Source organism: Pteropus alecto, unplaced genomic scaffold (genome assembly GCF_000325575.1).
Source record: "Pteropus alecto unplaced genomic scaffold, ASM32557v1 scaffold53, whole genome shotgun sequence".
Lineage (NCBI taxonomy): Eukaryota > Metazoa > Chordata > Mammalia > Chiroptera > Pteropodidae > Pteropus > Pteropus alecto.
In genome coordinates, this window is record NW_006434366.1 from 49,517 (window position 1) to 67,413 (window position 17,897).

At 61.6% G+C, this 17,897-nt stretch overlaps 1 protein-coding gene across 2 annotated transcripts in view; it reads right to left on the reverse strand.

Annotated features, from left to right (window-relative positions):
* Window positions 1-17,897, reverse strand: part of PLXNB1 (plexin B1) — a 26,231-nt gene that overhangs the window by 3,437 nt on the left and 4,897 nt on the right. The window contains exons 3-34 of one of the 2 annotated variants that reach the window (XM_006909053.3): window positions 16,258-17,370; window positions 15,211-15,393; window positions 14,746-14,874; window positions 14,521-14,621; window positions 14,081-14,213; window positions 13,643-13,799; window positions 13,227-13,335; window positions 13,042-13,150; window positions 11,951-12,637; window positions 11,681-11,803; window positions 11,364-11,489; window positions 10,847-10,940; window positions 10,588-10,760; window positions 10,279-10,430; window positions 8,807-8,912; window positions 8,488-8,624; window positions 8,004-8,180; window positions 7,628-7,799; window positions 7,219-7,461; window positions 6,325-6,501; window positions 6,099-6,247; window positions 5,504-5,604; window positions 5,194-5,411; window positions 4,901-5,079; window positions 4,670-4,736; window positions 4,222-4,368; window positions 3,263-3,431; window positions 2,869-2,972; window positions 2,709-2,793; window positions 2,316-2,488; window positions 2,021-2,181; window positions 1,786-1,933 (exon numbers count right to left, since the gene is read on the reverse strand). In XM_006909053.3, the coding sequence (XP_006909115.1) occupies window positions 1,786-1,933; window positions 2,021-2,181; window positions 2,316-2,488; window positions 2,709-2,793; window positions 2,869-2,972; window positions 3,263-3,431; window positions 4,222-4,368; window positions 4,670-4,736; window positions 4,901-5,079; window positions 5,194-5,411; window positions 5,504-5,604; window positions 6,099-6,247; window positions 6,325-6,501; window positions 7,219-7,461; window positions 7,628-7,799; window positions 8,004-8,180; window positions 8,488-8,624; window positions 8,807-8,912; window positions 10,279-10,430; window positions 10,588-10,760; window positions 10,847-10,940; window positions 11,364-11,489; window positions 11,681-11,803; window positions 11,951-12,637; window positions 13,042-13,150; window positions 13,227-13,335; window positions 13,643-13,799; window positions 14,081-14,213; window positions 14,521-14,621; window positions 14,746-14,874; window positions 15,211-15,393; window positions 16,258-17,364 (6,096 nt within the window). In that variant the 5' untranslated portion in view covers window positions 17,365-17,370. Of the gene's footprint in view, window positions 1-1,785; window positions 1,934-2,020; window positions 2,182-2,315; window positions 2,489-2,708; window positions 2,794-2,868; window positions 2,973-3,262; window positions 3,432-4,221; window positions 4,369-4,669; window positions 4,737-4,900; window positions 5,080-5,193; window positions 5,412-5,503; window positions 5,605-6,098; window positions 6,248-6,324; window positions 6,502-7,218; window positions 7,462-7,627; window positions 7,800-8,003; window positions 8,181-8,487; window positions 8,625-8,806; window positions 8,913-10,278; window positions 10,431-10,587; window positions 10,761-10,846; window positions 10,941-11,363; window positions 11,490-11,680; window positions 11,804-11,950; window positions 12,638-13,041; window positions 13,166-13,226; window positions 13,336-13,642; window positions 13,800-14,080; window positions 14,214-14,520; window positions 14,622-14,745; window positions 14,875-15,210; window positions 15,394-16,257; window positions 17,371-17,897 lie in introns of both variants that reach the window. The other variant, XM_025044837.1, reaches the window with a different exon arrangement.

Consider the following 17,897-nt stretch of genomic DNA (forward strand, 5'->3'; position numbering starts at 1 on the left):
TCTGCAATGACCTCCTCTACTCTCTCCCTTCCACTGATGTTCCCTTGAACTTTTCCCCAGATTATTCCAAGGTCATTTCTCAGCTCCGCCCGCATGCCTCCACCTGGATCCAGCAGGGGACTGGCATGCAGGGCGGGAAGGGGGCAGTCCGCGTGCAGCCCTATGCTGCTTCCCCCCGTGCTGTCCGTTCCCCACGTGCGTAATTTTAAAATCAGGAAACTGAGCCAGGAAATGAATCGCCCAGACCACGTCACTCCTGAGTAGCTGAGCTGGGATCTGAAGCAAGTCTCTCGGATCAGAGCCCACGATTTTAACACACCCAGACGTATCCTCTTCCACCGAACTACGGTCCACTCCCAGCCCTGCCCTGGCGGCGGTGGGCTCGGGGCAGCACGCTTCCGTTCTGGGGACCTGCTGCCTCATCCTGACGCTGCTGGAAGGGTGAGGCAGGGATGCGAGCCTTGGGCCCGAGGCAGGATGCGTGCCTTCTCGCCAGCTCTCCGTGGGGGACGCATTTGGCTATTGCTGAGCTACCCAGGAAGCATTTGCCGTTTTGTTGGGAAGGGAAGGCGGTGTGAAGATCAGGCAGAACACCCAGCCACCACATAGCATCCACCGTGGAGGTGGCCGCTGGGTCCCGCTGTGGCCCTGTGGTGCTCAGTGCCTCGCAGGCAGAACAATGAGAGCACGCAGAGCAAAAATGGCACTCCAGAGACAGCACTACAGAGTGGAACTGGCCATTTTGTTTCTTCAGAGAAATATACCTCTCAAGAGGTCACAGGGCAACTGTGCCTGGACGGGGCTAAGCAGAGCCCTGTTCTCACACCTGTGAGAGCCTGCGCCTTGGCCTTGATCACCCACCTGCCCGCTGGGTGCCTGAGCAGTTGCACAGGTGATCCGTATCTGTCATGGGACTCTCTGGGCTCTGACCACGGTGACAACACAGCCCCACCCTCTGTGCTACTAGACGGCCCTGAGCGCTTATTTTCTCTGCTTCCCAGCTAGCTCCCCTTGTCACGCCACCCTCCAGGCCTGGCACCCCTCCCCTCACCCCCCGGACCCTCTCTGCACTGTACTCACAGGCAGACACCTCCACCGCCCTCAGGATTCAAACCCACCCGGCTGCCTGGAGCTGCCTTGAGATCATAGAATCCTGTCTCTCCACCTGGAAACCACCTGGCGCCCCACCCCCCACCCCAGGCTCACCTCCTTCAAGTGTGAGCTCATCACAGCCAGAGGCCCAGGGGTGCCACGTGACCTCTTCTGCTTCCTCATTCCCCACATCCAACCCGCAGCTCCTGCTTGCCCGCACCCTCTTGCCCGTCTTGAACCTGGCCATTGTCCTTCCCGAGGACAGAGCTTCCTCCCTGGACTCCGGGCCCCAGTCAGCCCATTGCACGACTGCCAGAAGGCCCCACCCAACTCTCAGGTGTGACATCCACCCACCTCCCCAGCCTGTTCCCAGGCCTTCAGTGGCTCCCATTTCCCCCTCAGGGTAAGCCCTCAGCTAGTGGCCCTTCCCCCTCCCCTCCCCGCTGCACCCTCAGGCTGCACAGCAACCCCTGCCCTTGCTCATCCTTAATACTGAGAAACAGCCACCTCCAAGGAACCCCGTGGGCAAAGCCTGGCCTGGGGCCTGGAGGCACAGTTCTTCCCTGGACCTTCCTCCTTGACCTTCTAGGAAAGGCTGGAGTCCCGTGTGCATGCACAGCTCTGCCCAGCCTCGGACCACGCTGTCCTCTACCCCCCATAGCCTCCATGTCCCCCTCAACCCGGCCTGCTCACCCGGCCCAGCTTGTGGTCGGCCAGAGTGCAGGCATCCATGAAGGTCTGCGCGATGACCAGGAGCACCGCATCCATGTTATCAGACGTCTGCACATCGAACACAAACTGGGGGTTTTTGATGATGTTGATCCAGAACCTCAGCGGCAGGCTGCGGCAGGGCAGGTGAGGCTGGTGAGCGTGCTGCGGAGGTGGAGAGGAGAGCCCGCACCCCTGGCCCACCTGCCCTCACGCCCACCTGTTGGTCTTCCAGATGTGGACAGTGTCCTGGTCGGAGATGCCATGCTGCTGGGCCTGCTCGTCCAGCAGGTCAAAGAAGTACTTAATGGCAAGGGGCACGGGGCGGCTGGTGCTGAGGATTACCTGGAACAGGTCGTCCACAAACTTCTGCAGGGTGCCCTGTGGGGAGGGGATGGACCGGGGTGCTGGTCAGCAAGGGGACCTCAGCCCCAGCCCAGCCGCCTTGCGGCACTAGGCCTGTGTGAGCCCCCACACCACGCCCAGACCCCACCGCCTGTCCTTCCGCGCCCCACCTTCATGGACAGCAGGCGGGTCAGGTAGATCTCGGGGATGGCCTTGGCTCGCTCGCGCTCCCCGCCCCGCAGGCTGCCCCTCCGTGGCCTGGGCGGCTCTGGCTCCTCGCTTGGCTTCACCAGGTGCCAGGGCCGGATGCCCCCTTCGTCCACATCCTCCAGCATTGGGGTCCCTGTGCCAAAACTCCCCAGCTTGTCATCCCTCATCGGGTGCCCCCTCCCCTGGGTGCTGGGGTCGGGCCAATGCCCAGGGTTGGGGGCACTTGGCAGAGGGCTTCTCTGGACGGAAGGGGCATAGACACAAGCCGCCCTGAGGTCCAGAGGCCCTTTGCCTGTTACTGGGGACTGGGCAGAGCAAGGGCCAAGGGCCGTGGTGGGGAGGCGGGTACTCACTCTCTCCAGAGACATAATCCTGGTTTTCCCGGAGAACGTGCTTGGTGAGGCAGGGGACCAGGGCCACAGTTGCTCCGTCTGGGACCTGCTGACGATAGCCGGTGACCCCTGCACCAGCCCCATCCCACCACGCCCCTCCCCCAGCTCCCACCCCTCCCACCTTGTAATGCTGCAGGGTGTTCAGGCGCCTCCACAGACCCTGGACCTCAGAAGTCACATCCTCATCAGAAAGAATGAGGTGCCCGGCCACCCCAGACCGCCACTCTGCAAGGACAAGGTGGGACTTGGTCCAGCCAGCGCTTCTAGGACACCCTTCCTGAAGTGGAACTTGTCTCTTCCTCCACAGGGACACAGGCTCCACCATCAGGAGCAGCCCCATGCCACATCTCCAAAGATCGTAAGCAGATGCCCCTCTACAGGTGAGGTCAGCCTGTAGAGCCCAGTTCTGCCAACTCAGTGTCCCACCCCTACTGGATGACAGCTGCCTCCAGGACCAGCCCAGCCCTAACTCTGGCTCAGGTGGTCCCCAGGCCACCCTTCGTCTGTGCCCTCACCGACATCCAGGGTGCGGGGGTCTGGCCGCTGGGTGACAGGCACTCCTTTGTAGAGCTGGTCCAGCATCTTCTCCTTGGCCTGGGAGATGGTGTCGCAGTCCAGGACCTTCACAGGCACGCCCTGGGCCTCTCCTGCACCAGGCCCCACAGCCAACAGAGCATTCAAGGTCTACACAGGAACCACGGGAGCGGTCACGGCTCAGGCCACATGCAGGATGACCCAAGCACAAGGCCAAGGGCAGAGACAACCCACGAGGAAGCCACTGCTTCCGACCACCAAACACCAAACAGTCCCTACTTCTTGTCTCTTCACCTGCCTGCCTCCCCCAGGGACAGCGGCGCCCTCCACTGTGGCCCCAGCACCTGGCATAGGGCACTAGTAAATATCTACGGGGTGAAGGGCAGAAACAGTGAGTGAGCACGAGTCCCCCTTAACTTGGTCCCCAGGCTCCTGGCTCAGCTGGTCAGGCTGAGGCACGTGAGGGAGGTCCCCGCCAGCCAGAGAGGCACAGGTCCGGCAGACCCTGACTGAGATTTTCCCAAAGGAACCTCGGGTGGGTCACTAAGGAGAAAGCCAACCCAGAGGGATGTGATGGGCAGGTCTGCCAGGGTGGCTCCCAGTTTGGTGGGCACAGTATCCCTGGCAGGACACCGAGGCCATGTTCTGGCAAAAACTCAGGCCCTGGCAAAGCAAGGACTTGGGCCAGAGCCGGGCTGGGCTGGTTGTGGCCACCTTGACTGCATCCCCAGCCTGGGCACCTTTTGAGGGCCTATCCTCCAGGTCTGGCCCTCAAGCTTCTACCCTGCTAAGCTAGTCTCAAAAGCCGCTCTCCCACTGCCAGCCGGAGGTCAGACCGGCCCTATCCCCAGACACAGACACCCACACACAATCGCACACACTCACCACCCTCGCCCTCACCGAGACCGACACACATGAGCACATATGCTCCCTCCCTCACCAGGGGACGGTACTCCACGTCCTCTCTGAGAAGGCGGTTGTCATTCAGGGTGTATTTGGCTTTGCCAGTCACGCTGTCCACTGGCCCCTTGTCCACCTGATGCTTAATTCCACGGAAGAGCATGTACAGAGGCTCCCCCACCGCGTCCTGGCGGACGAGCAGGCAGTTAGAGCCCTGGGACAGGTGAAAAGCACAGGGCAGAGGGGTACAGGACACACCCCCTGACGACATGCAGGCGCGGACAGCTTGAGGTGATGGAGGACATGCTGGGCAGGGGGTGGGGCGGGGGCTGGGTGGGCTGCGTGGGCTCAGAGCCCTGACAGCTCGAGGTGACGGAGGACATGCTGGGCAGGAGTGTGCAGGCTTCGGGTGGGTGGGGCGGGGGGATGGGTGGGCTCAGAGCCCTGCCCCGCCCCGGAGGACAGCCCCGCCCACCTGCCTCCCTCACCCTGACGAAAGTGTAGAGGCAGATGGACATCCAATTGGTGAGCAGCTTCTCCACCACGGTCTCTGTCCTGGGATGACAGAAACAGGGAAGTTGGGGGTGGGGTGCAGGGTCAGCAGATGGGGCCATGGGACTCTCTTGGCAGACCCCCGGGCCCCAGAGGTCCTGACGCAGCTCCTGGCTCCAGCTGTCCACAGCCACCCGGCCCCCACCGCTTCCGACACCCACACGGACCTGCGCAGCATCAGCTTAGGGTTCTTAGCCACATACTGGGCCACCAGGTCACTGAGCAGGGTGCGCAGGATGTCGGTGAAGTACTCGAGCTTCCCATGCAGAGCCACGGTGAGCAGAGAGGCCACGTAGGCGCGGTCCCGAGCGGAGAACGTGCGCTGGCTCTCCAGAGTGTGGATGAACTGGCGCCAGGGCGAGGGGACGGGTGGCGGGAAGAGGTGGTTTAGAAACCGAAGGGTGAAGAGGGGGCGGGGCGGGGCACCAGGTGTGGGGCGGGGCTGGGGGCGGGGCCGCACCTTGGTGAGGAAGAGCTTGCTGTTGAGCAGATTGGAGAGCTGCCCCAGCCCCTGCTCCACGGTCGGTCGCCTGCTCTCAGGCACACCCAGGTCCCGGTGCAAGGGCGACTCCTGGTGCCCAGGAAAGAAGACCCTTTCGGCATACAGCTTGTAGTCAAGGAAGGGGATGCCGCTGCCCAGGAGGTCACTGGTGAGATCCGTCATCTCCGTCATGAGGTCTGTTGAGCAGAGAAGCCGGGGCCCGGCCCGTGTGACGGGAGCTGGCCTGGGCTGAGCCCTGGGGCCCGCAGCCCCTTGTCCGCAGCCTCACCTGTGAACTCCTTCTTGCAGCGGTCCCGCACACTGCTCTCCAGGTTCTCCAGCTGGATCTGGACCTTCTTATAGTCTCTCAGGGCCTGCTTGCTCTTCCTTCTGCTCAGCACCAAGGTCAGGAAGGGAAGGGCTAGAGGAGGCCAGAGCCCTTGCAGGTCCCACCTGGCCCAGGCCTGCCTAGGCCAGCAGTCTGACCCCGCCATGCCCAGCCAAGCCAAGGCCTAGGCCAGGATAATTTAGCCTGTCCCATCCCAGACAAGTCACGGTCACCCACGTCCTGTCTAGCCCAGAACAATTTAGCCCAGGGATCAGCAAACTATAACCAAGCCAAATACACTCATGACCTGTTTTTGTAAATAAAGATTTATTGGAGCACAGCCATGCCTGTGTGTTTGCATACTGTCTGTGGCTCCTTTTGTGCTATAATGGCAGAACTGGACACTCGCAACTCAGACCGCCTAGCCTACAAAGCCTAAAACGTTTACTCTGGCTTTTACAGGAAATGTTTGTAGACCCCTGGTCTAGTCTGCCCCTTCCCAATCCAGCCACACCCCACTCCCTGTCCCAACCCAGCCACATGTAGCGGCACCCACCTGTACATGAGGACAATGATGATGACTCCCAGAGCCAGGAGAGAGGTACCCGCCCCCAAGCCCACCTGGGCTGCCATGGGAAAAGCCACGGGGCTCTCGCCATCATACTGCACGTGGCCCAGGGAAAAGTGCAGGTTGCCCATCTGCACCTGCATGGGGAGCCACCTGTGAGCAAGGTTTCAGCGCATGCCCCATGCCTGGCCCAGCCCAGGGCCTGCCCACTGACCGTGAACTCAGGCAAAGCGTCAGGTGCCTCCCGGAGGGCGTGGTGCCGGGGCAGAGGCTGCTCTGCAGGGGGCTCACAGTACAGGTGGTTCCAGGTCAGCGTCTTCACCACGCAGGGGCCCTCCCCGATCATGGCCACGACCTCCTCCTTGGACATCGCAAGGTCCAGATTCTCTCCCTGGAACACGGGGTCACTGATCGATCACTCAGAACTCTTCCCTGAGAGGAGGAGCTGGTGGTCAGTCAGGGCTTATTTCCCCAAATGTGGGGGGATGGTCCTGAGACTCGCCCCTAGGAGCAGGAGCCTCGGCACCTCTCCCCCTGCACGTGGGATGACAGTCCTGTGGTGTCTTCCAAGGTGCCACCCCCACCCCGACCCTTTTCTGCCCTTCCCTATCCTTCTTTCTCAAGTCTTAACTTCTCCAGAGCTCAAAGTCTGGAAATTATAAGGTCCTAAATTCTTCCCAGTTTCCTAACAGAATCAGGGCCCCTACTTGTGTGTGCTGGCCCACCAGGCCAGTGACAGGTTGTCTATGGCCTTTCAGAATGCCCACTTACTGCACGTGCCAGAATGCATGTCAAGTGTGTGTCTGCAGGAGGCTGTCAAACGGGCATTAGCCCATGCACCTACTGTGTACCATGCCATGCACCTACTGTGTCTGCCACATCATCTATGTTTTGTCACTCAGATGCTTGCTATGGAATGTCAGGACCCAGGCCCCTATCAGGTGCTTCAGGCTAGGCACCCCACCGCCAGCCCCCTCCCAAAAGGCGAGGAGCCAGGTCCGTCCACCGGCCCCTGCTCTGCCATCACGCTCCCCTCCACCACACATAGCAATACTATCCAGCAGAGTGAAGGGTCATGGGTCTCGCCACGTCCGAGCGGGAGCAGTACCTCCACAGAGAGCACGCTTCCGGGCTTGTGCCGGAACGGCGTGGTGGGATCCTCAGGGTTGAGGGGCCGCAGAGTGGGGTCGACCTCATAGGAGAAGGGCGTGGGGTTCAGCGTTGCAAAGTCAAAGACCAGGTTGTCAAGGACAAATTCCACCCGGACCCAGGGGTCGTCGGGCAGGCTCGGGAGGGCAGGCGTGTGGCACATGAGGAGCTGGGAGGAGTTTACATGGCATGGCTCCTCAAACTGGGGCAGAAGGAGGGACGAAAGGGGAGGATCAGTTGCAGGGGTGTGCAGAAAGGGGGCCCAGCAAAATGGTACCCGCCACCCACGGCTGTCCACAGGGCAGGGTGTAGGGGAGAGATGGATGACAGCTAGCCCAGTACAGGTAGGGATGCCCACGGTGTCCTACGTGATGACCGCCACAGGAGGCTCCGGGGGCGCATGCTGTCTCCAGGATCACGCGGTGCCTCTGGCCGGGCCCCTGGTCCAGCCGAAGTGCTCCTGGGGCCACGGTCACTCGGATTCTCGGCGTCTGCACCACATCCAAATTCTGGCCACGGACCCATATCTCACGTCCTCCACTGCAACACAGCCCGTGAGCCACTCATGGCTGATGAGAACCGGGCTTTAAAGCACAGCCCAGTCCCAGCGAAGGTAGCTCATCCCCAGGCCAAAGCTCCATGGCCCCCTCCCCATCAGCAAGAAAGCCCTGCAAACCACCCGGGTACTGGACCCGCAAGGACCTCCCTGCCACATGCCATGCAGCCACGCCCTTGGCCCAACACCTGAGGAAACTCTTCGTGGGGCCAGCAGAGGTGATGTTGGGGTCTAATGTATACTCGAACTGGCTGTGTTGAAGCCTCCGCTCAGTGGCCCCAAACCGCACCGCCACAGGGAGCGTGGTGGGCGTGGGGTTTGGGCTGGTCTCACACCGCAGCTGCTCCGCCTGCTGCTCCAACAGCCTGGGGAAGGGAGGCAGGAGTGGAAGGCAGGCCAGGCTGGCCGGAGGGGGCCCAGGAGGGGGACAGGGATGATCCCAGGACACATGACCCACTCGGGCCCCAGCTCACTCCCCTTCGGTGCTGACTGCCGTCTCCTCGGGCCCCTGGAAGCTGCATTCCCATAACGACTCTGGCTTCAGAAGGGTCTACCCACTTTCCGATAGAGCAAACTCGGCCCTCTCCCGGTTTCCGCTCGCCCCAGTACCCCACCCCTCCGTCTTCTCCTCGCAGTGCATGGATTTTTGCTGAATGAGGAAGCAGCCCTCACAGGTGACAAGGCTGGTCTCCAACTACCACTTGGATGTCCTCCAGCCGCCCAGTCAGGAGCTTAGAGCCATGCAGGGTGAGGCGGGTGCCCCCAGCCCTGGGGCCTCGTGACGGGAAGATGGAATGCACCTTTGGGTCCTATGGGAAGGGGCACAGGGAGAGACAGACAGGCATCAGGCCAAAAAACAGAGTGACGGGGGCCCGAAGCGGACGAGAAGGCCCTGGGGTGGGGAGCCCAGGGCAGTGAAGCCAAATGGGCTAGAAGGAACCGACAGAGCGGGTGGCCCATCGGCAGCTGGGGGAGCTCAGCAGTCAGGCACCTGGTAGGCAAAGTCGTGTTCTGAGATGCCGCGTCCTCTTCCTGGCACCTCCACCGTCACAGCGCCTGCCACCTCCTCCCTGCTGGCCTCAGTGATACACACAAGGCTGTGGGCACAGGGCAGGCTGGAGTGTCAGGCCATACCAAAGGCCCCTCAAACTGACCCGGCTGACCCTCCCTGCCCCAAAACAGATGGTCTCCCCACTCCCCATCCTCCACAAGATTGACAGAAATCCTCTTGCTTCAGAGGGAATTCCTTAGGGCCCACCAGGAAGCTCATCTGAATTAACATGTGTGGTTTCAATCATTTAGCCCAACCCCACAGCCCCCTCGCAAAGAGAAATTTCTCTGTGTGGCACAAATTTACAAAGAAACCCTGGAAGGCTGCTTGTGGGGGTGAGTTTCTGAGCTGATGAGTGGGCCCAACCGCCTGCCATCACCGTCTGCCCAGCACCACTTGCAAAGTGGTGGAAATTTGATTTCCTCGTGAAACACGGTCCCTGAAAGCCTCTAGTCAAGACAGCGCATAAACGTGAACGGAAAGCGAGCAATCTAAGAAAATGCTGGTTCTTAGCCAGAAAACAGAAGTTTGGGGCAAATTAAGTTCCAGGGTGTGAAGCCTGCAGTGTCTTAACTCTGTGACATTGTCACAGTCACTGCAAATACTCTGAGATGTGTGAACTATCCAGGAGAGGCTTCCGCCAGAATATATTTTCATCATTTCATAAGTCGTTTCATCAATTGCTTTAGTCTCGCGGTTCTAGAATCATTAACAGTCTAGATGGTCACCTAAAGTTCTCAGTCATAACACGTTTAGGAGAAAAACTACATGCTCTAGCAACACCATGTTTAAATCACAGATTACCAAGTCCTAACGCGGGCCCACAGCCCTCAGATCTCCATGGCTGAGTGTAAGGATCTGCTCTGGGGGTGCTGTGGACAGGCTGTCCAGGTAATCCTGACATTCGGCCATGTTTGGGACTCGCTGCTAGTGGATATCTCCTTGAGGATGTCCCATGTATGCATTTTGGGGACCCTGCAACTGCCAGCCAGGTTATCACAAGCCAGAACCTCCGTTAGCCACAAACCCTGAGACCACAGCAGGGGTCCCAGGGACTGGACAGAGGGGCAGGTGTGCCACAAGTCTGCTCTCTGGAGGAGCCTGCCCATTAGACCCCTGCTACCACGACTACCTCCAAGGTCACTCAGAAAGCCAGTGAAAACGCACAGGCGGAGTCAGGAAACAGAACCACTTGTCGGCTCTGGGCAGTGGCTGGGTTCCAGGGCCAGGAATGACCGCCCCCGAGCAGCCCAGGCCAGGAAGTTGCAGGTCCGTGCATGACAGGAACCCCGGCACTGAGGCACTATGACCAGAACCAAGGACAGGGGGCGGGGGTGGGGGCAGCCCTGAGCAGGAAAGCCAACCACAGCACCCACAAGGTGTGCCCTGCTCATGTGGCCCAGATAGCTCACCTGCTGGAGACCTCGTACTCCTGCGCGTCCACCACGCAGGGCACTCCAGCCACCCTGACCGTGTCCTGCACGTCCTGCACATGTCGGCCCAGGTTGGAGCCCCGGACGGTGACACGGGTGCCTCCGTCTACAGGCCCAGTCAGTGGCTCCACCTGTTCCAGGACAAGGAGTGCTCACTCTGCCTGTCGACCCCTGGCCGCATGAAGGGATGGCCCCAGCCTCCCCGCCTTGAGCCCCCTGAACCCACAGCAGCCCATCTTCCCTCTAAAGGCAGCAGCGAGGAAGGGACGCCCCAGCATTTCAACACACCGAGTGGATGAGGGGTGCAGGGCACTGGGTGGCCACAGTGTCCACCTTGCCACAGGCCTCCCGGGCCACGCAACGTGAATGCGCCCCTTTGCACCACACACAGCCATACTGGGGCATGGCAGTTTGGCAGCGGCTGCAGTCCCCGTGTCCCACGGAGCAGTCGTATAGTACCACTGGGGGTGGCAGAGACAAATGTGAGAGGCAGGCCTGGAGGAGCCCTATTGCCACCAGCCAGTACCAGGAGCCCCAGGTAGCTCACCGTGCAGCCCGTCGGCACTGTCCACACGCAGATGGCCAGCCTGACGCAGAAACAGCCCCACGTGGAGCTCTGGCTGCAGAGCCTCGTAGCTGAGCTGAAGAAATGGGAGTCCAGTCAGAGTCTAGGGCTAAGGGAGGCATCAGGCCTGGGAAGGGGCACTCAGAGAAAGGACCGAAATGACTCGCTATGGGAACACACGGTCAGAGGTCAGAGTTAGGGTGCAGGGAACCCATGGGGCCACAGGGTCAGAGGTCAGGGCTACCGAGACCTCTCGGGGACACGGAATCAAGAGGCAGAAACGGAGTGAAGGGAACCCGTGGGGCTGTAGGGTGAAAGCTCAGAGCTGGGATACGGGGACCCCAGAGGACACGGGATCGGAGGTCAGAGAGGGAGTACCAAGACTCTAGGGGTCACAGGGTCAGGGCCTGAGCTGGGATGAGTGTGGTGCAGCCAGCTAAAGTTGGTAGCCGGCTCATGGCCATGCGCCCTTGCCCACCCAGGCACTTATGACCTGTACCTGGTGCCGCTGGCACGTGACATGACACCGGGTATCCGGAGGCGGCTCACACTCGACCTGGGCCTCCACCACCACCTCACGGCCCTCCAGCTCCATCACACACTCATTGTTGTCTCCTGGGCTGTCCTGAGGGTGGAGGACACGGCTGTCGGCGCAGCTCCGAGAGCCAGGACCGGCGAGCCCTACAGACCCCCAGCATAGCACCTGGGTGGGACAGAGGCCTGGGGCCATGTGCTCTCCTCACTCCCCAGGCCTTACACATAGTTTGCCAACAGCCAAAGAGGCCACAGCGGCACCTGCAAGCAGGACACGCTCACCTGGAAGAGGTGCAGGTTCCTGGCCAGCAGCCGGACTTCTCGCTCCACGTGAACCGGCATCAGCATGGAGCCCTGAACGCTCTCCACGCAAGGGCAGGCGCCTGCCCCCCAGTTCACCTCTTCCTGCAGGCACCAAGGGCAAGGCAGCCTATGGGGCTCACCCCGCCACCTCGGCTCTCTCCCACATAGAACCCCGGGCGCCGGGCTGGCGTGGGGCTGCGCCTGCCCCACTCCCCGCCCCCGAGGCCTCCTTCCTGGGCTGGGCCTCACCAGCTCCCAGAGCCCGGGGCTGTCGTACTGGTAGTCCAGGCTGGACAGGAGGATGAGGGGGGCAGGAGGGCCCTCGTGCTCGGCCGAGTCTCCATCACCTGAGAGGAGGGTGGAAGTGGAGAAGGCGGGTGTGTCACCCCCCATCCATTTGTCCGCCTCGGGCAGCTCGCCGCCTTCTCTCATGAGCCAGTCCAGAGTGGGCTTCGTGGAGCCAGCGGCCCCTGGGAAAGTGACAGCAGGAGCAGTGCTGGGGGGCTGATCTAGGGGTGCCGCAGAGGGGAAGGCCTCAGGGCCCGGGTCTGCAGGGGCAGGGGACAGTGCCGCTGCATCTGAGGGTGATGGGTGGGAGGCCGAGAGGTCCTCGGGTGTGGCCATGGGTCCGAAGTCAGTGAGAGTAGGGACAGCGGTGCCAGGTCTGCCTGGGGGGCTGGGAGGGAGAGGCTCCTCATGGAGCAGTGACTCTGTGGAGGCTGAGGCAGGTGTGGGGCTGGGACCTGCCCGTGGCCCCCAGGGGTGGAGCAGGGAAGGCCTGGCCCCGGGTGGGAGATCCGAAGCTGTGGCTGGGGAGGAAAGCCCAGGCTTCATGGGAAGGGTGTCAGGAGCAGGGGTGACCATGGCCTTGGGGGCTACAGGTGGGAAGGGGCTGGGTGCATCTCTCGCAGGAGGGGCTGGGGAGAGAAGCGAGCTCTGAAGGGGAGGCAGAGGAAGGTAGGAAGGGCCACTCAGCAGGCAGACACGGGAGCAGGCAGCAGGCAGGCGAAGGGCGTGTTAAGAGAAAAGGAGGCCAAGGAAAAGAGAAACAAAAACAGCCCATTAATTTTCCAAAGGAGAAAAGGGGAGGGCGGCTCGGGGCATCTGTGCTGAGCGGGGGCTCCAGGCTCAGACCTCCCCGCCGCTCAGCTACAAACGTCCTCTCTCGAAACAGACAGGACGGCGACAGCCTTCTCCAGTGAGTCCGTCACACACCGCAGCTCAGGTGCTCACGACCGAGCCTCATGTAGGCAGGGAGGCACACAGACCCCAGGCGATCCGAGAAACCCTTACGAGGGGACCCGAACCCCTCGTGTGGCCCAGCCCGGAGTCATGCTCACCTGTTGGCTGACCACCACAGGCCCGGCATCACACGAAGCCTTGTGCGTGCACAGGTGCTGCCAGACACACCAGTTACACCCCCAGCGGCTGCTCACGCAGGCCTGGCACCTGCACAGAGCACAGCTTTGGGGCAGGAGTCGCCACAGGACAGCCCCAGGCCTGGGGTTCAGGGTGAGGGACTCACTGCGCAGATGGGTGGAGCTCAGCGACAGCCATGCAGTCATAGAAGGACAGAGGCGCTTTGGCGATCAGAACGGCACCGAACCTGAGCTCCACGCTCACAGAGACGTGGTCTGCAGAGAGGGAGAGAGGGCCACGGCTGAGAAGTGGGGAGGGGCACTCGGCCCCCAGCCCAGGTCCTCAGATCACACACAGTGAGGTCAACGCCCCAAATGGGGGAAGGGCACCCAGGTTTGGGGAAACATACTCCACGGGGCACCAAATGGGGACTTTAGGGGCCTGGGGACTCGTGGCGGGACCCAGAGAGAGGTGTTCATTCAGGGCTCTTTCACTGGATTTACACCTCACTCCAACCACACCGCCTAGAGCAAGAGGGGACAGGGCTCCCAGGCCCCAGGGCTGGCCCCTTCTCTCACCCACCGGCTCCTCTTGGCAGCGCTGGGGCCTCGCTAGGGTCTGGGGAGGGGCACATCACGCCAGCACTGGTCAGCAGGGCAGGACTCTGGCGTTCCCCAAAGTGGCAGGAATACGACTCCCCCGGCCACAGGAGTGGCAGGTCAGGTACAGAAAGGAAGACCTGCCGAGAGAGGCCAGGACACACTGTCTGAGCCACTGGGCAGCAGATCAGGGCTCATGCTTTAAGGAGTACCCAACGTGGGCAGGCGCTAGCGGCCCCCAGCCCCAGAGCCTTCACAGAGACCCTCGGGCATGGTTAGTAACACGTGGAGAAAGCGAGGCCCCAAGAGAAGTGACTCGTGCAAGGCCACGTGGCATTTGGTACACCCGTCGCCGAAATCCAAGGTGTTGACCCATCGCCAGAACCCTCCCACCAGGGTGCCGCCTGCTCTGGTCATTCACCTCCTTCCTCTCCTCTCGGCTGAGGTTGGCAGGACTCATGGCTGTCACTTGCAGACAGCCCAGCTCAGGCTGGAAGCTCCACAGCCAGAGCTCTGGGCCCTGGCCCCGTGAGCACTCAGAACGGCGGTTGCACCTGGGCAAGAATGACCAGTGTCCGCCTGTGACCCTCATAGGGCCACTGGCAGTTCATGGGGCAGAGACACCTACAATCCTGGAGACCTAAGCAGAATCCTCAGTGGGTCATGACATCAGGCTGTGCGTCTGAGACACTTATACCCAGGGTGGAAGACAGAGTGGGGGCCTGGGACATCCAGGGGTCTGGGCTGAGAGTCAAGGGTCAAGGACGAGGAATCCTGGACAGGGCAACTATGCAGGAGCTTTAATGACGCAAGGCCGGGGATGGGGCTGGGGAAGGGGTCGGGAGTCAGTGGGACACTGACCTGCCGAGGAGCACACACCACCCACAGTACGGGTCCTTGTGAGCAAGACAAGATGCACAGTCCAAGTGCTGAGCACAGGAGGCCACAGGAACCTTGAGAAGCTATGATGACAAAGAGGACTTGAGGTCAGCAGTCCAAACACCAGTGGCTCACCTGTGTAGGGATCCCTGGCCCCACCCACAGCTCCTCCCGGCGGACAGGTCCCAGCTAACGCCTGGCACTCACCGTGCTCTGGGTCATGACATACAGGTGTTCAAAGGCCCCATCAAAGGTGAGGTCTCTGCTCACGGCAGACCCCTGCTGGATGCTCTGTGTGATGTATGGGTGGCCATCACTTCCGGGGCCCAAGTAGACCTGAGATCACAGACCACAAGGGCTGAGACCCAAGCCCATGGCCAAAGGCCCAAGGCCGTCTATCTCTTGACAATGAAGCAATTTACAGGTAGGTTTCTTCCTAGGCAGTACAGGTCACACCACCCAGCCCTGGGACAGAAGTGGGGGGATCACAGGTAAACAGTACACAGCCCCAAGAAGAGCATAATTCATCTCGCCCAGCCTGAGGCTGGGGGCATGTCATGGTCCCACATCCCAGCCCCAGGAGTCATAGGGGTAGCTCTGCCCAGGCTGGATCCCCAGCAGCCTGTCCCCTCCAGACCTTGGAGCAGGGCTCAGTACTTCCTGTGGACTCACCCTGTGCAGCTGCCCTTGACTGTCACCCAGGAAAGCAATGGTGTGTCCATCCTCCATGGTGACTGCCACAGCTGTTAGCTGAACCCCTGGCCACTCTAGAACTGGCATGGCTTCCAAGGGGACCCGGCTGGCCATAGGGCTGGGAGTGTGGTCTGAGCCACAAGGATAAGCATCCAGGGTGTCCTGCAGGCAGCAGGAAGTACCAGTAAAGCCCTCCCTGGATAACCTTGCTGCTCCATCTTCCTGGACAACCCCAGCATCTTCCCCAGGCACTCTGCCAGCTCTCCCTGAACAATTCTGTCTTCTCCCCAGGGCCTCCTGGGACAACCTTGTCCCCGCCCCCAGGCTCTCCGCCAGCCCTCCCTGACAACATCTCCCACAGCCGCATCCTTAGCCCTGCCTTGGCGGCTTATCTCCGGCTGCCTCAGACAGTCCTCAGTAGCTCCTTCCCCTTCTTTTGATCTCAATCTGTCTGGGGCCCCACCTTCGCCCATCCCTGGCCTGGGAACTGCTTTCTCCAGTGTAAGCACAAACCCAGCCTTCTCCGGAAGACGTCTCCAAAGTCTCTCGCAGCTTGCACCCTCGTCTCGAGTCCACTCACCTGCGCCCTGCCTCCTCGCTGACTCAGTCCCCCTGTGTGCGGCTTTTCCCTTTTTTTTACCCATCCCGAGGCTAAAGCCAAACAAGTCTCAACCTCGCCTGCCCTCTTGCTCAGGAACCGAAAACAACAGGTCCCACCCCTCTCCCCCACATTCCAGGGAGCTGCCTTATAGCCCAGAACCCCAAACACCCTCTCAGTCCATCCACGCAAATGCCACCCCTTCAGTGCCTGGTCCAAATCCACGCACCCCCTGCATAGCTCTCTGTCCCCTGAACGTCATGTTTCCATAGGTCCCCCTCCACTGCCCAGACACAGGACGCGTGTACCATCCATTGACCTGACCAGCCCCCACCCCACCACCAGCTTCCCAGACTCTCCAGACAGCTGCTTGGCAGCGAATGCCTGGCCAGTGGCCTCACGGTGGCCTCATTAGTGCTGGGACTCACCACAGGCAACTGTGCACAGTCGGAGTTGACATCATACTCGATGTAGGCCACCTCGGCCCCGTCCTCCGTGCGGCCCTCCTGAGTGTAGCAGGCATCGCGCGTGCGGTTAGCCAGGCGGTCCACCTCATCCAGGGGGAAGGCGCAGAGGGCAGAGGCCCCAGAGGCCCCCGCTGCTGCCGATGGGGGCCGGCCCACCGTGGGGGGAGCAGCGGAGGAAAAGGCTGCATAGAGCACCTCCCCCCGCGCCACTTCCTTGGAGGTGGCCACGGCGGCGGCCTGGATCAGCCCGTAGCGGCCACCCTGGCAGGCCAGTGGCAACTCCACATAGGAGTAGTAGTGCTGGTCCCGGAGGCACACACGGGACACGTAGGCACGAAAGGCTCTCGACTGAGCCTGTAGGTCCCGCCGCAGGAACAGGAAGTAGGCGCTGTCCCCCCGTGCGAAGGCGCTCACGAAGTGGTGGCTGTACTCAGAGAGGCGGCCCACAGCCAGCTTGGCGGTCTCCTCATAGGAGAAGGCAGCTTGGGGGTCCGGCGGCCGCAAGGCCCGGGTCGTGATGGGAGGGATGCCACCCCCCACCCCTCTGCTGGTATATCCCCGCCCCACAAACAGGAGGGGCTCCCCAGCCAAACCCTGGGCCACCAGTCCCACCGTGCTGACCGAAGGGTCATTGGCGGCCACATACTGGGTGTCCCCAGGCCGCTCTGGCCGCAGCAGCAGCTGCTCGAGCTGCCCCAGGCGCCGCTGCTCACAGACGCCCTGGTGCACGCTCCCGCACACCACCAGGGCCCCTGGGCTCACCAGGAGCAGCTGGTTCAGGTTGTTTGTTAGCTGGGCCTGGGGGCACTCCTCGGGCACCACAGGTGGCAGACAGTCCCTGCTATCTAGCACAGGGCCAGTGGGCACAGTGGCCTCCAGCTGTAGCCCTGGGCTCAGTTGGAACAGGAAGTTGGTGGCTCCTAAGTAGATGGTGCCTGAGCTGGGATCCCGAGCCAAATGCTGTAGAAATGTGTCGTTGGGGCTGAAAGCAGCTGGTGGAGGGGGCTGGAGGGTGAGGACCCACCCAGCCCAGAGCGCCTGGAGAAGAGCTCGGCCAAGAGCAGGCATGGTCACCTGGCAGGGAGAGAGGTGGAGCAGGGCTCACGTGGCCACCTGGGTGCCGTGGGGCCACTGGTGAAGGACAGGGAGATGCCATTACCAAGATGCCCCTCCCAACCCAGGGGGTGAGGGGAGGAACAGGCTTAGACAGGCACTGGTCCGGGATGACCCCAGGACCGCACACTAGCGAGGGATCGGGACGGCTTTCCTAAGAGCTCCAACACTGCCTGTTCTCTGTAAGCGCTATTTTCTCAGACCTGCACCCTACCCTCACCCTGCACTGCCCTGTCACCCACCACAGGGTCTGAGGGTGAGGGGCTGGAGGGGCAGAGATGTGGGAAACATCCCATCCCCAGGCACCAGGGCCTGGAGCGGGCAGGAGAGTAGGTGATGGGAAGGAGGGGCCCAGAACCCCAAGGAGGGACTGGCCCCTTCTTCACAGATGTGTTTCCTGGGCAAGGTCACATGGGCTACTCGCAGGTCAGGGCAGGGCAGGGCAGGGCAGGGCAGGGCAAAAATTGGATGAAGGGCCTTTCAGGCAG